Consider the following 16,509-nt stretch of genomic DNA (forward strand, 5'->3'; position numbering starts at 1 on the left):
GGCGCCGCCGCCATTGGCCGGCGGGGGCGCGGGGGGAAGCGGGTAGGAAGATGGCGGCGGCGGGCGGAGCGGCGCGGCAGTGTTGGCGGCGGGGCGGTGCGGGGCTGGCCCGGGCGGTGCGCGGCCTCAGCGGGAGCGTGCAGGAGGCCGAAGGGCTGCGAGCGGAGGAGCTGGCGGAGCGGCTGAGGAGCAGCGCGGGGCAGCGGCGAGAGGTGAGCGGGGAGTGGCCGGCTGGGCCTTAGGGACTGGACTACAACTCCCGGCGTGCCCCGCGCGGGCCGTCCCGGGAGCGGGCTCGGGCGGTGCGTCCCGGGATGGAGCGGGGGAAAGGACCTTAAAGACCATCTCATCCCACCGCCTGCCGTGGGCAGGAACACCTTCCGCTAGACCAGGTTGTTCCAAGCCTGTCTAGCCTGGCCTTGGACACTTCCAGGGATGGGGCAGCCACAGCTTCTCTGGACAACCTGTGCCAGGGCCTCACCACCCTTACAGCCAGGAATTCCTTCCCAATATCCCATCTCTCCCTGCCCTCTGGCAGTGGGAAGCCATTCCCCCCTTGTCCTGTCCCTCGAGGCCCTTGTCCAAAGTCCCTCTCCAGCTCTCCTGGAGCCCCTTTAGGCACTGGAAGGGACTCTCAGGTCTCCCTGGACTCTCCCGTTTTCCAGGTGAACCCCCCCAGCTCTCCCACCCTGGCTCCAGAGCAGAGGGGCTCCAGCCCTTGGACCATCTCTGTGGCCTCCTGGACTCGCTCCAGCAGCTCCATGTTATTCCTGTGCTGTGATCCCAGGGCTGGAGGCAGCTCTGCAGGGGGGTCTCACCTGAGGGGACAGAGAGGCAGAATCCCCCCCTGCCCTGCTGCCCACGCTGTGGAATCAGCCCAGGGCACATGGACAGGGCATGTCCAGCCTCACCCACCAGCACTCCCAAGTCGTTCCCCCCAGAGCTGCTCTCCATCCCTTCATCGCAGCCTGGATCAATCCCAGGAGTTGCCCCAACCCAGGAGCAGCACCAGCACTTGGTCTTGTTTAACCCCATGAGGTTCCCATGGGCCACTGCTCGAGCTCGTCCAGATCCCTCTGGATGCCACCCTGTCCCTCAGGCATGACACAGGCGCACACAGAAGGCGAGTGAGTTGCTAGAGGTCCCACTGGAGCTCTGTGTGAAACCCAAGAGTTGTTTTTCCCCTGCTGAGTGTCTTGTTCTCTCCTCAGATCCCCAAGGATCCAGCACAGCGACAGCTCCGGGAGCTCACCGCGCTGAGCCAGCAGCTGCAGCGGGTTCACCCCAACGTCCTGGCCAAGATCCTCAAGCAGGAAACCGTGTACCAGAACGAGGAGATCGTGGTGATCAACAAACCCTACGGGCTCCCTGTGCATGGTGAGGGAGAGGGGGGAGTGGAAATGGCTCTGTGGTGCTGACAGGATCCTCTGTCTCTGTCCTCCCTGTGCTGGGGTTTCTCTTCCCAGGGAGGGTTCCTGGGGGTTGATCACTGTCAGATCTCAGCCTTCCCCTCCCCAGGATACCTTGGGGGTGGTTTAGGGTGCATGGGGAGGTGACCAGTCCCCTCACTGCCCTGCTGTGGGTCACACAGGCGGCCCCGGCATCAAGAACTGCATCGCTGACGTGCTGCCCATTTTGGCCAAGATGCTGGAGAACATGAGAGCTGAGCCCCTCCACCTCTGCCACCGGCTGGACAAGGAGACCACGGGTGTCATGGTGCTGGCACGGAACAGGGAGACAGCGGACAAGGTCCGGCTGCTCTTCAAAACCCGTCAGGTGGAGAAGATCTACTGGTAGGAAGGGTTTGGGTGGAGAAGGGGCTGCGAAGGGGCTTTGAGGAAGGGGTGAGGGGACAGTCCTCAGGATGTGGGGGCAGAACCGTTTTATAGGGCTGTGTGGTGGGAGAGGGCTGAGGGGAGGGCTCCCTTCCTGCAGGAGTGACACCCCACAGACTTGTGCTTTCCCTGCCCAGGGCAATTGTCCTGGGGGACCCAGACCCTGCTGAGGGCATCGTGGAGATCCCCATCGTGGAGAAGGAGGTGCAAAGCCACCAGTCGCACTACAAGGTGAGCCCATTCCAGCCTGCTGCCCCTGGCACTCCCTCCTGCCTCCCCTGGCTCACCCTCTCCCTGCCCTTCAGATGACCCTGGCTCCCAACTACCGCCTGTGTCCGGAGGATGGGAAGGTGGTGAAAATCCGCAGGAACCGGAGCGCCGAGAGCGCGGTGACGCGGTACCGCCGGCTGGCCGGCGCCTCCGCCTGCTCGCTGCTGGAGCTCCAGCCCATCACCGGTGAGGGGGCCAGGAGCAGCACTGGGAAGTGGCAGCTCATCGTTAGACATGACTGGAATCCTTTCTGGGACAAGGCTCTGGGAATAAGCCCCACTGGGGCAATGGTTTGCTGCTGAGCTGTTCTCTGGCTGCCGGCAATTTTGGCATAGCCTTGTCCAGCACTGAGGATGGTGGGTGGGAGGTGAGGCCTGGCACGGCTGGATGTCACTTTTCTCCTCTTTCTGTTTTCCCCTCAGGGGTGAAGCACCAGATCCGTGTTCACTTGGCCTATGGCTTGGGGTGCCCCATCCTCGGGGATCACAAATACTCACATTGGAGCAAGCTGGCACCCCAGGTAGGGCAGATCTTGCACTGGATCCAGCCCCTTGTGTCCCCCAGCTCCCTGTGGGCTGGGGATTTCATGTCCCAGCTGAAGAGCTGGGGTTTTGAAGGGACGTTTTCATCCATCCTGCAGAAGCTTCCCGTGCTCACCTTGAGGAGGCTGAAGCTGCAGCAGAGCAAGGCTCGGCACCTGCCCCTGCACCTGCACGCCCACCGGCTCTGTCTGCCCTTGGGCCAGCCCATAGACCTCGTCTGCAAACCACCCCGCTTCTTCCAAAAAACGCTGAAGAAGCTGGAGCTGGACATTGCTAAGGACTGATGAGGAGTGGGGCCGGTTATCTCCTCACGTCCAGCACGTGGTAGTGGCTGTGCCCGCCTTGGAGCCAGCGGTGGGTTGAAGCCTACAGTCTGTAGGCTGGTGTTGCTGGATTCAGAGCAGGTGCCTGCGTGTGCTTCTGGCACAGGAAAGCAGCTGGGCACACTGAAGAGCCTCTAGACAAATGAGGCTGGATGGACATTGGGCTCTGCCTGATCCATGTTTTGGACTTGTCTCCGAGCAATAAAAGCTCCGGTTCCCTCGAGGGAAGGTGTTGTGTGTCTCTGTGCTCAGGCCGGGTGGGACTCAGTCCCTGGGCAGGTTTGAGCACACCTGGGTGCAGCCCCTCCTGAATTGGAGCCGTCAGTTTTCCCTTTAGAGCTGTTTAGCTCAGATTTGGAAAGTCCCTTCATTGGAAAATCCATCGAAAGTGCGATTTGGCAGCGACTGTGGAGTTTTTTCACTATGCTGAGAGACTGCATGGGGAGTTCCTTGGCTTGGCTGGGCTGAGCAGCTCCAGGACTGCCCCTGCTCTGTGCTGCCAGCAGTGTTAGCATGGATTTCTGGGCACTGACTGTGCTCCTGGGAGAAACTGCTCTGTCCCACCGCCCCTTCCAGTTACCCCATCCCTTGTTTGTAGATCCTCTTATTGGGATCTCTTGCCCTTGGGAGCTTTTCTTGGAGCCAGATTCCTCCCTCTGTGCCTCGAGAGGGAGGCGAGAGGAGGGATTGACAATCTGGGGAATTGCAGCTGATGTTCTGCCTCAAAACTCGTTTTGTGACTCCTGGCCTGTGCCAGGACCTTAAGGCGGGGCAGCAGGTCCCCTCTAGCTGGTTTGGGTGCTGGAAAGGATTCTTTGTACCCCACAGGCCAGTGTGTATCTGGGGCTTCTCCCTGGGGGAGTGCCCTGTCCCCTGCCTTCCCACTGAAAATAGCCAGGCACCCCTGTGCCCTCGGGCCACGGCGCCAGAAATCCCTCGGCTGATGAGAGAGTGGTGTAAAACCGCGGGGAGCCGGGACGGCCACAGCCGGGCGGGAACCCTGCCGGGGAGGAATGCTGTCGAGGAGGAACTCTGCCTCCCCAGCCCGCTGCCGTGGCTGCTGGGGTGGGATTTTCTATTTCTATTTGTGAAAAGGCTTCCCCTGTAATTACGGGGCGATTTAACGCCCTGTCTGAGCTGTCCTTCGCAGCCATCGGACGCAGCGCTCGGCAGGGACTCCTCAGCTCGGCCAACTCCCTCCTGAGCCGGTCACACCTCAGGTGACACCAGAGCTGCCAGGCACCAGCAGCACTTGCCAGCGTCTCCTCTTCCTCGCTTCAAAATGTCCCTCTCGCACACGGCTGCCGAGTACATGCTCTCCGACGCCCTGCTCCCGGATCCCGGCAGTGCCCGAGCCAAGGGCCTGCGGCTGGAGCTGCCGAGCGATCGCCTGCTGAAGTTTGTCACTGTGGGGCTGCCCCTCTGCCTTGTCTCGCTGGCTTTTGCCCGGGAGTTCTCTGCCGGTGAGTCGCATGTTTTGGACATCCCTTTTCCAAAGGGATCTTTGGGCTGAGGGCAGTCGCTGGCAGGGGTTTGGTTGTCACGGCAAACCCCTCGTGTTCGTGCTGATGTCGTGATCCAAGGCAGAGCAGACTGGAAGTCCTGTTTTAGGGGCTGTTCTGCGTCATGGGTGTTTATTGATTGTTTTTAATGGATCACTGTTCACTGGGAAAGCCCGGGAACAGCCATGCTAGGCTGTTCATGTGCCCCAGGAGCAGTGCTGAATCGATGCCCAGCCTCAGCTGCTCGTGCCCAGCACCTTTGGGCGCCGTGGGGTTGTTTAGGAGGAGGGTGCTGGCAGCACAGGGGGATGCATTGATGGTGTGTCATGGCTAAATCTGGCCTCGGCCAACATTCTGCTGCTTCCCCTGGGGATTTGGTTTTACTCCAGCCTGGCTGGTCTCTAATTCCCGGCACCGTGTACACACCACTGTGCACAAAGGGTTTGTGTTTGGGAAGAGATGGAAAAGTCCTTGCTGGAAATGCAGCAGTGAGGAAAAGCAGCTCCAAAATGACCATGAAAAAGGCTTTTTTTAATTCAAAGCGATGCCTTAGATGTAATCACCCTCCTGGCTGTGGAATGCTCCTCCACCCTCCATGGCTGAGGTTCACTCCCCTCCTCCTCCTCACCCCAGGCTCCCAGATCAGCTGCTTCTCTCCCACCAACTTCACGGGGAAGCAGTCTGCCTACACCGACGCGGCTTGCTGGGACTCCCTCATCCACCACGGCTTCGACGCCGAGGGACACGCTGTCACCAAGTCCCTCTGGGCTCTCAAGGTAGGGTCAAAGTCACGTCTGGGTGCCCCCAAATGCCACCTGGGTGCACACTCTGCACCCTCAACGCCCTCTCATCCCCTTTGCCCAGGTCTTCCCCTACTCGCTGCTGGTGGTGGCGGTGCTGATGTACCTGCCGTACCTGCTGTGGCGTTACGCCGCCGCCCCCGCCCTGCACTCCGACCTGCTCTTCATCATCGACGAGCTGGATAAATCCTACAACCGCTCGGTGCGCCTGGTGCAGCACATGAGGAAGGTCCAGCAGGCCAGTGACGAGCCAGAGCAATTCTGGGAGGAGTACGAGAGGTGAGGCCCTGCTGGGTCACCGCGGCCCTTGGAGTCCCTCCTCGGGGTGTTGTGGCTGTGGCTGTTCCAGGATGGACTTGGGTGAAGCAGTGAGGTTTGGGGGGTGGCTCTCACTCCCACTGTGTCCCTCTGCCTCCAGGGCCCGCCGGGAGAGGTATTTTGAGTTCCCATTGCTGGAGCGGTACCTGACCTGCAAGCAGCACGCCCACGCCCTGACGTTCATCTACATCCTAAGGAACCTGCTGCTGCTCCTGTTCCTGGCTGCCACCTGCCTCTACCTGGTCTTCCTCCACCTCAACATCTTCTTCCAGGATGAGTTCAGCTGCTCCATCAAAACAGGGCTGCTCCAGGCAGAGCCCCACATCCCCCCACTCATCCCCTGCAAGTTGGTCTTCTTCTCCATCTTCCAGCTCATCAGCCTCTCAGTCGGCAGCGTCTACATCCTCCTTATCCCCGTTGTCATCTACAACGCCCTGCAGCTCTGCCAGTGGGACAAGGGGCTGCTCTCCGTCTACGAGATGCTGCCTGCCTTCGACCTGCTCAGCCGCAGGATGCTCACCTGCCCCCTCAACGACCTCAACGTCATCCTCCTCTTCCTCCGCGCCAACATCTCCGAGCTGACCTCCTTCGGCCGCCTCAACGCCGTCAGCGCCCTGAGGGAAACCACGGCCAACAAGGAGGACATCGACACCGTCATCGACTTCATGACGCTGCTGGCCGGGCTGGAGACCACCAAGCCCAAGCACCACGCTTGCACCCCGGAGGCTGAGGGTGGCACAGCCCTCTCCAATGGCACGGCCCTAGGTAGGCTCTTTGGGTAGAGACAACTTCCCTCTTCCTCTTAGTTCCTACACTGCCAGATCCCACCTCGGGAATGGGGCTGGATCCGTCCACCGCTGCCCTAAACCCTTTGCCAAGACATTGAGGTGTTTGGGGGGTAGTTGGGGGGCTGTTGGGGGTCACCATGAGGGCTGACAGCTCTGGGAGAGGGTTCTGGCAGCTGGGATGTAACGTTGCTGCAATCCCAGGCGTGGGCAGGAGTTGCTATAGGAACAGCAAGCAGAGAGCTTGCCACTTAAATCCAAGCTCTGGGCAAACTGCAGGGCCACGAGGGTCCCTGTTTTTGGCAGCTCAGCCTGCTGGAGTGGGATTGGGAGCTTTAAATCCTGGGGGGCTGATACCAAGGATGCCGTGCCTGCTCCCTTCTCCCGTTTGCATGGCACTGGTGGGCACAGTGGGGCTGTGTGTGGAGAGGGAGCCAGGCTCCAAGGGAGAGCCACATCCCTGGGGCTTGCACTGCTCCCTCTCCCATGTGCTTTGGGTTCTGGGGAGGTGGGTGCCTCCTTTGGGATCTCCAGGGATCCCCAGTGCCCACGGCAGTAGTTTCCAGGCTGTGTAAGGCAGCCCATCCCTGCAGGCAGGAGCTGGGAGGCCTGGGCTCCATTCCTGGCCCTGAACACACAGTCTGAGCTGTGGTTTAAAAAAACCACCCAGACTGAGCTGGATTTCACATCCTCGTTGCCATGGCAACCACAGGGCCAGCACACCTGGCTCATGGGCCAGTCGCACGCTGCTGGAGAAAGCCCAGCTCCCATTGTGCCATCGCCCTGTTAAATAACTGCCTGCTCTTCCTGCCCTGTCTAGGACCGAAGCCTGGAGTGGAAACGATGGGAAAACCCTCCCGGGACTCACTCGGCTCTGCCTGATCCAGGAGCAGGCAGGGATCCTGCGATCCCAGGATCCACTTTGATCCACATCCTTCTTTCCAGCATCACTTGAGTGCATTACCCTGGTTCTAACACAGCTGTGATGTGGCAGCTGGGCTGAGCCCACCTGCTTTTCCTGCAACTGGGCTTTCCCTTCTTATGTATGTTTTTCCAGAAAAAGAGGGTTAAACAATCAATGTTTTGTACAGAACCTCTTGGGTTCTCTTATTCCAAGCACTGGGTTCCACAATGTGCCTCTTCCACACAAATTTCCCTGCTGTTACAGCAGGAGGGGGAGGATGGAGGAATAAAGGGTACTCCTCTGAAGGAAAAAAGGATCCAGGAATAAAATAAGCTGGTTTATTAACTATTTACTATTTATTGTTTATTAACAGAGGGAGGTGGAAGGCACTCACACCCTTCACAGCTCCCTTTCCTAGCCCAGCCTTAGTCTTTGGCTGTGGGTTTTTGGCAGAGCTCCTCTCCCTCCCTCTACCCTGCAGCTGGAAGCTGATCCCTGGATCCCACAAGCACCCTGCTGTGGGGGTGAGCAGTCCATGCCCTGAGAAATGGGGTGTCCTGGGGAGCCAGGACCAGCTCCATGGGCAGAGGGAGAAGCAGTGAGGGGTTTGGCTCCCATCAGTGTGTCCTACTGCTTCTCTTAAAATAATTTTTCATAAATTTAATTGTAAATTGGCTTTTTTTTTTCCCCCTGCAGCCTTGGCTTGAAGCCAAAGAGGAGCTGGAAAGTTGTTTAATTAGTAGGACAGTAATCGAGCCCATTGCCTCCCAGGATTGGAAGGGGACCCAGAAGCCTGAGCTCCCTCCTCTCCCCTAAATCCCTCAGGAGAACCCAGAGCCAGGGAGGAGAAGCAGCTCCCTCCCTCCGTCGGTGCTGCCTGTGGGGAGGGTGTCCAGCAGGAAGGGGGGTGCAGGCAGCCCCTGGGGGTTGTAGAGGGGGCAGGACTGGTACTCACAGGGCCACTCGGCCCAGGCGTAGCGCAGGCCCAGCACCAGCGTCCCACAGCCACCCAGGGCCAGTGTCACCGTGCGGGACCCCACGGCCACCACCGGTGCCGGCAGCCACCGGCACGGGGACGCCTGGCTGGAGCAGCACACCTGGGGAGGGGAGAAACCCTCATCAGCGTGGCCTTCCCCTCTCCCAGCCCCTCAGGGAGGATTTCCTACCCCTCACCTCGAATGACCGTGTGTCCCTCTGACGGCAGATGAGCTCCTGGCTGTAGGTGACGTTCAGCAGCCCCCTGGTCACCTCCAGGACGGCCCGGGTGGGATATGGCCCCTGGAAAACCAGGTCTTTGTCCCCGTACGCCACAGCCCTGGCGCCCAGCAGCAGCCGGTGTGCCACGTTCTGCTTGTCCCGAGGGTGGATGCTGCCAAGGAAGAGGAAGGAGATGGGGTTGGTACCCAAAAGCTTCATCCCTACACCCTCACCCCGGCCCGGGACTCGCCTGCCGTAGGGAGAGTGCTCATCGCCCAGATCCATGGCTACGGCCATGAAGGTGCCGGGCATCCTGGCATTGGGAACAACCCCCAGGTCGGCTGTTTGGTGCCAGCGGAGCCGGGCAAAGCTGTCGTCGGGGCTCTCACGGCGGTAGGTGGACAGCTGGAAGGCAGGGGAAGAACGGGGGAGTGGCTTAGCCATCACTCCCAAAAATGGCCATTCTGGCCCCTGCCCGGGATTCAGCACCCAGCAGGACCTGCCCGTGTGTTTACAGCATCCTCTCCCTGCTGCCAGCTTGGATGTGGCCTCCAGTGGGGGAAAGGATGGGTAAAACCTTCCTGGGCAACCCCATGGGGGTCCTGCCTCTCACGCCCCCAACCTGCACGAAGCCAAAGGGGAGGAGTGGCTCCGTCTGTCCGGCTGATCCAGCGTGGAAAGCGCGGCGCCAGTCGGCGATGAGCGCGGGGAAGGTGCAGTTGTACCGGTCCGTGTGCAGGAAGGCGTTGGCCTCACCTGTCCCACAGAGAGAAGGGTCAGTGAGAGCCCCGTGGGACAGCGGGGGCTGCTCCACCCCGGGGGGATGCAAACAGGCTCACCCTGGTACCAAGCGATGCCCCGCAGGGTCATGTTGAGCAGCGGGTGGATCATGGCGTTCCAGAGCACGGATGGCGTTTGTGGGCCAGAGAGATGCCAGTGTGGGGAGGTGCTGGAAGACAGAGCTGAGCTTAAAGGGATTGTAAAGCACAAGGGGGGCTTAACCCTGCACGGTTAAAGCAAGCACCGTGCCAAAGGGGAGCTCTGGGGGCCTCATCTTCCCCCTCCACCCACCTAGATTTGCCCTATGCCCTTGGCATGGGAGGAGATTTTATCCAGAGGGGGACAAACGATGCACAGAGGGGACAGCAGGAGAGGAGGTGGGGTGGGAAGGGATGCGGATACTCCCCAAAAGCAGTGCGGAGCAGGGCAAGAGGTGTTTCCACAGCACCTTCTCTCACCTCCCCATGTCTTCCGGGAGCCCACACGCCTGCAGAGCCTGGCGGGAGGACCAGGCCTCGATGGGTGTTCCCCCCCAGGCCACCTCCACCAGCCCGACAGGGGACCCCAGAGCCTCGTACAGGGAGCGCCCCAACAGCCAGCACACGGCCGAGAAGTAGGTGAAATTCCCGTGGCCCAGGTTTTCTGCTCAAGAAACAGTGGGCTGCAAGGGGAAAAAGGGGGGGGAAAGCTGTTTCCAGGCTTTCTTTTGGAGGCACATTGCACTCACCAGCCGTGGGGATGGACCATGGCAAGGCAATCTGCTCCAGGTCCTCCAGCTCCACGTCGGAGCGGGCGGGCGCCGCGGCAAAGATGCGGACGTGGGGATAGCGAGCGGCGGCGGCGAGTTCCTGGCTGGCGTTGGCCACCTGGGGAAGGGGAGGGAGCGTGCCAGGTGCTTCCCTGCCTGATCCCTGCCTGATCCCTACCTGATCCTGCCTGATCCATGCTGTGGGGCCTTACCTGCAGGACTGTCATTGCCATGTTGCTCTGCCCACTGCAAAGCCACACGTCCCCAAAGTAGATGTCCCACAGTGTCACGTTCTCTGAGCCCTGCTCGGCCGTCAGCGCATAGGGACCACCCTGATCCATCGGGTCCAGCACAGTTGTCCATGTCCCAGAAGGTCCTGAAGGAAGAGGATGGTGCTTAGCTTCTACCAGCCCTATAAAGATCCCAAGACCTTCACAGGGATATTGGATGAGCGGCCAACAACCAGTGGGGATGGACAAGCTTCCCCACCACAAAGCTAGGCTGGGGAAATGGATTTTGGAAGCTCTCTGCCATCAGAGGGTCTTTCCTCCTGGAGGAATTAAGGGGTTAAAAAAGAAAATCCAGAAAACAAATGTGTGTCAGAGCAGAAGCTGCTGGGAGGAACCGGGACTACAGGAGCAGCTTGGTGTGTGTGACACTGAGATGTCTCTGGCTAATTTTAGAGGTGCCGAATTGAGGCATGAAGATATTCTGCTGGAGCTTAGCATGGATTTTTGGGCCAGATCCTGCAGATCTCCTGGAATCACTGCTCTCCCATAAGACATCTCCAGGCTCTCCAGCTTGTGGAGGTGCCCTTGGGCAGCAGTTTTGCCCCCTCAGAGGCGATGAGCAGCCCCCCAACTCTCTAAGCAGGGAAGCAGCTGGGATTTGAGGTGCTCCTGAGCCCTCTCAGCCCCCAGGAAGTCTCTGCCTGCACGGGCGACATCCTTCAGGGCTTAGAGATCCCAAGGGGGCACAGATAGAAAAAGAAGCCAGGAGTGCTCTGGAGATTCCCCAGAGATGGTTTTGATGGGGAGAGGAGCTGGACCCCCCTCTCCCCTCGGCAGCCTCGCCGCTCGGCTCCAGCCTGTGCGGTGCCACCCACTCCAGCGGCAGCTCGGCTCCCGCTGGGCGCCCACGGGATCCGCTGCTGGGAACCAAAGTGAGCAAAGGCTGGCGCTGGCAGGGATGGCTGAACCCCCCCAGATCTCCTGCAGAGGGGAAAGCATGATGTGGAGAAGTCACCATAGCCTCTGCACCCCCAGGAGACAAACCCGGAGTGGCGACAAACCCCACTGGCTGCTCCGGTGTGGGCTCGGACGAGCTCCTCGGCCCCCACAACCAACGGCCCCCAGTCCTTGGTGAGGGGCCAGGACTGACCTTTAACCTGTGCTGTTTTCTTCGTGATGACGAGGCCCTGAGCCCCCGAGAGAGTCACGGTCACCACAGCCCCTGGCTCCCCGTGGCCCCACACCACGGCCCCCGCCGGCTCCCTCTGCAGCACCATGTGGTCGCCGTAGTAGGAGGCAAAGTCGAGCATCCCCCCTGGAATCACCAGACAGGGCAAACATCAGCTCCAAGAAGAAAACAGCCTCTGAAATATTCCCACTTAAACACAGATTATATGAGAATCTGCTCAATTTACAGCTTCCTGGACAGCTGTAAGTGGTTAACATCACCCCAGAGATGAGGAAGCGACAGGATTGGAAGTCCCCAGGAGAGAATTCATCTCCCAAAGCACAGAGAGTGTGTTACATCTTGTGTTACATAGATTTGGACACAGGTTTTGGTATAAATTCCTCTAATAACAGCATGGGAGTGTCTCTGCCAGCCCAGCCTTGCTGATAGATATGTTCTGATGTATTTTTCCCTTGGGAAAAAAGTTTGGCAAGGGTGGGATGGGAAACACCAGGCATGTGGCACTGGCAACGACACCTTCAGCAGGGAGGGAAGCAGAGGGCTAAGCCCTGGCAGCCCCAAAAGCTCCATTTTTGGGGCGTGAAAAGAAAATCATGTTTGAAAAGGGCTTGGGGCGATGTTTGAGGGGCAATTTGGGGCAGGGATCCCAGCTGGAGCTCACGGAGCCCCATCTCCTCCGCAGCTCATCCCAGGCTGGGGTTTAAGCAGGGAACAGAATTCCTCAGCCCCCCCGGGAATCAGCTGCGTCGCCGGTCCCACTGCCTCCTGCCACGAGGCTCCGGGAAGAACGAGTTATATAAAAAACAAGTCGGAGGAGAAAAAAAAAAAGAAAAAAAAAATTAGAACTGAGACGCCAGGGAAGTGAGTGGAGGCTATAAAAAGCAGCTGGGAGGAGGGAAGGGAGGAGGGAAGGGAGGAAAGCCCACGAGACACGGCCGAGGAGCCGCATGTGGCTCCCACCTTACGTAAAGCGCCGTCCCACGGCGGCAGCTCCGGGCCAAGGGCACCGGGGAGGGGGTGCGGCGTGAACGGTGGCAAAGTGGGGCCCAGAGGGTGCAAAAGGCGTCGAACTGGGGCTCTGGGAGTGCACCGGGCACTGAAACAGCGCTTGGGGGTGCAAAGGGTGTCAAAGAGGGGCTGGGGGGCCGGCAAGGGCATCAAAGCTGGGCTAAGCAGGGGTGCCAGGGGCATGGAAGAGGGGCTGGGAGGGCACCAGAGGGGGGCTCGGGGTGGCGGCAAAGTCACCGAAGGGGGTCTGGGGGTGCACTGGGCGCCAAAGCGGGGCTGGGGGGGTGCCAAGGTCCCCGAAGCGAGGCTCGGGGGGTGTGCAATGGGCACCAAAGCTGGCCGGGGGGGGAGGTTAGGAAACGCCAAGGGCGTGGAAGCCGGGCTGCTGGGGTGCCAAAGTGCCCCGAAGTGGGGTTCGGGGGGGTTCCGCTGCAGGGGTTGCCCGCGGGGCTGGGAGGGGGGCGGAGGGTGAATCCCTCCCAGCCCTTTACCTGCCGCCGCCGGAGCCCGAGCCAGCAGCGCCAGCAGCGCCAGCAGCGCCCACGCCGCCATCCTGGGGGCACGACGGGCTGTGAGGGCGCCGGTGCCCCCCCGGTACCCCCCGGTGTCCCGGTACCCCCCGGTACCCCCCGGTACCCCCCGGTGGCCCCGGACCCTCCGGTGGCCCCGCCCCTCGCCCCGCCCCGCGGGCGGGGCCACCGCATGGGGGCGTGGCCTGTTTGCGGTTGCCAAGCGACGGCGTCCGCACCCACGGCCTGAGGCGGTGGCGCGGCCCGGGCCGGGTCTGACAGCAGAGGCCGAGGGAGGAAACTGGGAGAGCGGGGGGACCCGAGGGACCCAGGCGGGCACTGGGGACACTGTGGGGACACCGTGGGGACACCGTGGGGACATCGTGGGGACATCGGGGGCCTCCCCGCGCTCGCCCCCCCCCCTCCCCGTGCCCTGCGCGCTGCGCGTGCGCAGAGGGGATCGCCCCCTAGCGGCGGCGCTGCCCCCCTTCCTCAGCGCTCCCCGCACCCCCTCGAACCCCGGGTTCGAGTCCCGGCGCTGCCCGGTGGCACCGGGGGCTGCGGGCTGGGGTTAATCCCGGGCTGTTCTGCCGCAGGGAGTCCAGGAGAGCGGCCATGTCCGTCCCCTTCTCCACCACCAGCGTGAGGGTGCCCGCCGGCTTCCAGAACCTGCTGGAGGGGCTGGTGCGGGAAGTGCTGCGGGAGCAGCCCGGCGACGTGGTGGCCTTTGCAGCTCAGCACTTCCAAAGGCTGCTGGAGCAGAGAGAGGGTGAGTGGCCCGGCCCAGCACCCATCCCCACACTGCTCCATGCTGCACTGCCTGCCCAGCCTGTGTGGCATCAGGCCTGCTCCACGTCCCATCACCAGAGTGTCAGTCCTGCCCCACGTGCCCATCATCAGGCCTCTCCTGAGGCCCAGCACCCACGGCATCACACCTGCCCCATGTGCCCATCACCCATGGTGTTGTGCCTGCCCCAAATGTCCATTTCCTGTGGCATCAGGCCTTCCATTTGTGCCCATCACCCGTGTCGTTGTGCCTGCCCATGTGCCCATCAAGCCTCCTCTTTCCCCAGCTGGTGCTGTTGACCCGGTGGCGTGGGGAGCCCTGCTGGAGGACCACCGCCTCACCTGGCCCCCTTCCCAGGTAGGAAGGCCACCCTCCCTTCCAGGCCCCTCCAGAGAAATCCGGGTGCCGAGGGCTGCACTGGGTCCCACCCCGTTCCTGCTGCCCTTGTCCCCTACCACCTAAATTTCCCGCTTTTCTTCCAGGAACCAAAGGAGGCCAAGGACACGGGGGCAGCACCAGGGGGAGCAGAGAGCACCCAGGGCACCGACACGCCGTGATTCCACCCCAAAATGCCCAGAGAGACACCCAGGGGGTGCACGTTCCCATAACCCTCATGAACCAGGACACCTCCCCAGGGACACGACCCCAGTGCTTGCCCCAAATATCCCATTTCCCACCATCCGACCCCAAAACCAAAAAAAAACCCTTGATCCCACCCTGGCTCCTGCCCTTCTCCTGAGTGCTCCCATCCCACCCCTGCAGCGCTGTTTTAATGAGGACTTTTATTAATGAGGTCCTGACCATTATTAGCGCTGCTCACCTGAGATTTCTCCCCAAAAACTCCTGGGTTTGGGGCTGAGCGGAGCACGGGTTGATATTTTTAGCCTCTATATTTAGGCCCCTGCATCCCTGGAGGTTGGAAGAAACTTAATAACATCCCGGCGTGAAGAAACGATGTGACATTGCTCCTCTCCTACCCACCTCCAAGAGCTCAGATGCCTCTGTGGAATTTTGGGGTGCGTGCAGGGCTCCCCTAGTCTCACTCCAACCGGTGAACTTCACGTTTTCCCACCTGGAGTGGTTCCAAAATCCCCCCCTCCCCGCAATTAGTGATGGGGTTTGTGTTCTATTTTTGGGGGTGGTCTGAGCCCCCCACCCGTGCTCACCCTGTTTTTCCCCCCTCTTTCCTGTTTTCCCCGGCCGTGTGCGGCGCTCGCCCACGGCACGGGGCACGATGGCAGCTCCCCTGGGAAAAACAGGAAGGAGGGATGAGGAAAAAAAGCTGGCGGGGACCCCGTGCCGGGGCTGATGCCAACCAGCTACGCCTTGACCCCCACGCCGGCACCGCCTCGCCGGCTGCCGGCTCCTGCTTCGGCAGCCGGCAACGCTGCCCGCCCAGGGCATCTTTCCAGCATCCAATTCCCATTTTGTTTTTAAGGATTCTTTCCTTTTTTTTTTTTTTTTTTTAAAGGGTTTTTTAGCACCTCAGTGCCAACCATCTCAAACCACAGCGGCGGGATGTTCCCGGCAGGTCTTGCCCAGCTGCGATTTCCCGTCCTACTCCCCTCCCGAAATCTGAGTTGTTCTCTCTGGAATTCATATTTTGGAGGTGCTGGAGCACCTGGAAAAGCATCACCCGGATGAAGGGGCCCGGGGAGGAAAAATGCAGAGCCTGGAATGGGCTCAAAACCCGCCGTTAATGATTAGAAATGTTCTGGCATTTCACGTCCCTCCTCCGCAGCCGCAGCCTGCGGGAGACGGCGGCGCTCGGTGGCTCTGCCAGGACCGGGGGGCCACGGCTGGAGCGGATTTTGGGGACTAATTGAGGGACTAATCCTAATTTTGGGGCTAACTTCCCAGATCCTTGATGGATGAATCACCCCGAAAACCCTTCCCGCCTCGCTCCCCCAGACGCGCTGTCTCCTCTGATCGGAGCGGGCAGCGATGGACCTGCACGGTCTAAGAAAACAGGGAAAAGGATCCCAGAAGAGCTGCCGAGGCTTCTTCTGGAAGCTGGAGCGGGGTTTTCTGGAGCAGAGCTATTCCCCACACACCCAGCCACGCTGGTGGGAAGAGGTGGTGGTGGAAAAGCGTCTCCAGCAGGGAGAGTAGGGTGCCAACAGCTGGTGGAAGAACTGAGGGATGCTTGAGAGCATGTCCTGGAGGGGGATTTGTGTGCCTGGGTGATGCGAGGTGGGGGTGACCCCCATCAGCCTCCAAGTGTGGGTCACAGTGGGGGGCAGGGGTGGAATGTTCCTGGGATGAGATGGAATGGGGTGGAGTGGGATGGGGAGCAGGATGTCTGGGTGTCCTGGGGAGCTTGGGGTGACAGGGCACAAGGGGTGCCACCACCTGCATCCATCTGGAATGGCCCTGGGGACAGAGATGGAGATGGGATGGGAAAGGGACAGGGCTAAGGATAGGGACAGGGATGAGGGTGATGATGGGGAAAGGGATAGGGATGGGGACAGAAATGATGGGTTGAAGCTGGAAATCGGGACAGCGATGGGGATTTATGAGGGGGATGGGGACAAGAAGGATGATGAGGACAAGAATGATGATGGGGACAAGAATTGGGATGGGGACAGGGGAGGGGACAGGAATGGGGATGGAAACAGGGAAGGGGAATGGAGATCATGCCAGGGATGGTGATGGAGATGGGGACAGGCAAAATGGTGGGGATGGAGAAGGTGATGGAGGTGATGAGGATGAGGTCAGGGATGGGGACAGGGCTAGTGGCAGCAGTGGTGACAGTGACAGGAACAGTGACAGTGATGTCAGT

At 60.6% G+C, this 16,509-nt stretch overlaps 4 protein-coding genes across 8 annotated transcripts; 3 read left to right on the plus strand and 1 right to left on the minus strand.

The window, feature by feature from the left end:
* The first annotated feature begins 35 nt into the window (after positions 1-35).
* RPUSD4 (RNA pseudouridine synthase D4) lies at positions 36-3,193 on the plus strand. The gene is made up of 7 exons (XM_051812606.1): positions 36-212; positions 1,212-1,377; positions 1,592-1,793; positions 1,973-2,066; positions 2,141-2,291; positions 2,528-2,625; positions 2,746-3,193. Exons 1-7 carry the CDS (start codon positions 51-53, stop codon positions 2,929-2,931), a joined length of 1,059 nt encoding a protein of 352 aa, XP_051668566.1. The 5' UTR covers positions 36-50; the 3' UTR covers positions 2,932-3,193.
* A 97-nt stretch (positions 3,194-3,290) lies between these two features.
* PANX3 (pannexin 3) lies at positions 3,291-7,502 on the plus strand. The gene is made up of 5 exons (XM_051812601.1): positions 3,291-4,433; positions 5,106-5,248; positions 5,337-5,551; positions 5,691-6,355; positions 7,196-7,502. The coding sequence occupies exons 1-5, from the start codon at positions 4,253-4,255 to the stop codon at positions 7,255-7,257; spliced, it is 1,266 nt and encodes a 421-aa protein (XP_051668561.1). The 5' UTR covers positions 3,291-4,252; the 3' UTR covers positions 7,258-7,502.
* Positions 7,503-7,972: 470 nt separating this feature from the next.
* On the minus strand, positions 7,973-13,058 carry SIAE (sialic acid acetylesterase). Of its 2 annotated transcripts, none has more exons than XM_051812595.1 (10): positions 12,923-13,058; positions 11,385-11,549; positions 10,217-10,380; positions 9,984-10,122; positions 9,715-9,898; positions 9,316-9,425; positions 9,099-9,232; positions 8,727-8,881; positions 8,453-8,648; positions 7,973-8,376 (listed from the first exon to the last, which is right to left on the minus strand). In XM_051812595.1, exons 1-10 carry the CDS (start codon positions 12,981-12,983, stop codon positions 8,101-8,103), a joined length of 1,584 nt encoding a protein of 527 aa, XP_051668555.1. In that variant the 5' UTR covers positions 12,984-13,058; the 3' UTR covers positions 7,973-8,100. The 2 variants fall into 2 exon arrangements, with proteins under 2 accessions (XP_051668555.1, XP_051668556.1); XM_051812596.1 differs by having other exon boundaries at positions 12,384-12,996.
* A 74-nt stretch (positions 13,059-13,132) lies between these two features.
* On the plus strand, positions 13,133-14,913 carry SPA17 (sperm autoantigenic protein 17). 4 transcript variants are annotated; one of them, XM_051812609.1, is made up of 4 exons: positions 13,133-13,213; positions 13,537-13,709; positions 14,014-14,084; positions 14,210-14,906. In XM_051812609.1, the coding sequence occupies exons 2-4, from the start codon at positions 13,556-13,558 to the stop codon at positions 14,282-14,284; spliced, it is 300 nt and encodes a 99-aa protein (XP_051668569.1). In that variant the 5' UTR covers positions 13,133-13,213; positions 13,537-13,555; the 3' UTR covers positions 14,285-14,906. The 4 variants fall into 4 exon arrangements, with proteins under 4 accessions (XP_051668569.1, XP_051668570.1, XP_051668568.1 ...); XM_051812610.1 differs by having other exon boundaries at positions 13,148-13,231; positions 13,535-13,709; positions 14,210-14,911; XM_051812608.1 differs by having other exon boundaries at positions 13,157-13,272; positions 14,210-14,909.
* The last annotated feature ends 1,596 nt before the right edge of the window (positions 14,914-16,509 follow it).

Source organism: Manacus candei, unplaced genomic scaffold (assembly GCF_025592945.1).
Source record: "Manacus candei isolate 608988 ecotype Guabito, Panama unplaced genomic scaffold, ASM2559294v1 h1tg000086l, whole genome shotgun sequence".
Taxonomy (NCBI): Eukaryota; Metazoa; Chordata; class Aves; order Passeriformes; family Pipridae; genus Manacus; species Manacus candei.

What these genes read in the sequence shown, in the direction of transcription:
- RPUSD4 (XM_051812606.1), top strand. Translation starts at nt 51, where the DNA reads ATGGCGGCGGCGGGCGGAGCGGCGCGGCAGTGTTGGCGGCGGGGCGGT. An exon ending in CTACGGGCTCCCTGTGCATG is followed by an intron (nt 1,378 to 1,591) that starts GTGAGGGAGAGG and finishes TGGGTCACACAG; the next exon opens with GCGGCCCCGGCATCAAGAAC. An exon ending in GCCACCAGTCGCACTACAAG is followed by an intron (nt 2,067 to 2,140) that starts GTGAGCCCATTC and finishes CCTGCCCTTCAG; the next exon opens with ATGACCCTGGCTCCCAACTA.
- PANX3 (XM_051812601.1), top strand. Translation starts at nt 4,253, where the DNA reads ATGTCCCTCTCGCACACGGCTGCCGAGTACATGCTCTCCGACGCCCTG. An exon ending in TGCCCGGGAGTTCTCTGCCG is followed by an intron (nt 4,434 to 5,105) that starts GTGAGTCGCATG and finishes TCCTCACCCCAG; the next exon opens with GCTCCCAGATCAGCTGCTTC. An exon ending in CTCCAATGGCACGGCCCTAG is followed by an intron (nt 6,356 to 7,195) that starts GTAGGCTCTTTG and finishes TGCCCTGTCTAG; the next exon opens with GACCGAAGCCTGGAGTGGAA.
- SIAE (XM_051812595.1), bottom strand. Translation starts at nt 12,983, where the DNA reads ATGGCGGCGTGGGCGCTGCTGGCGCTGCTGGCGCTGCTGGCTCGGGCT. An exon ending in TGGCAATGACAGTCCTGCAG is followed by an intron (nt 10,123 to 10,216) that starts GTAAGGCCCCAC and finishes CCCCTTCCCCAG; the next exon opens with GTGGCCAACGCCAGCCAGGA. An exon ending in TCCCCTTTGGCTTCGTGCAG is followed by an intron (nt 8,882 to 9,098) that starts GTTGGGGGCGTG and finishes CCTGCCTTCCAG; the next exon opens with CTGTCCACCTACCGCCGTGA.
- SPA17 (XM_051812609.1), top strand. Translation starts at nt 13,556, where the DNA reads ATGTCCGTCCCCTTCTCCACCACCAGCGTGAGGGTGCCCGCCGGCTTC. An exon ending in GCTGCTGGAGCAGAGAGAGG is followed by an intron (nt 13,710 to 14,013) that starts GTGAGTGGCCCG and finishes CTCTTTCCCCAG; the next exon opens with CTGGTGCTGTTGACCCGGTG. An exon ending in TCACCTGGCCCCCTTCCCAG is followed by an intron (nt 14,085 to 14,209) that starts GTAGGAAGGCCA and finishes CTTTTCTTCCAG; the next exon opens with GAACCAAAGGAGGCCAAGGA.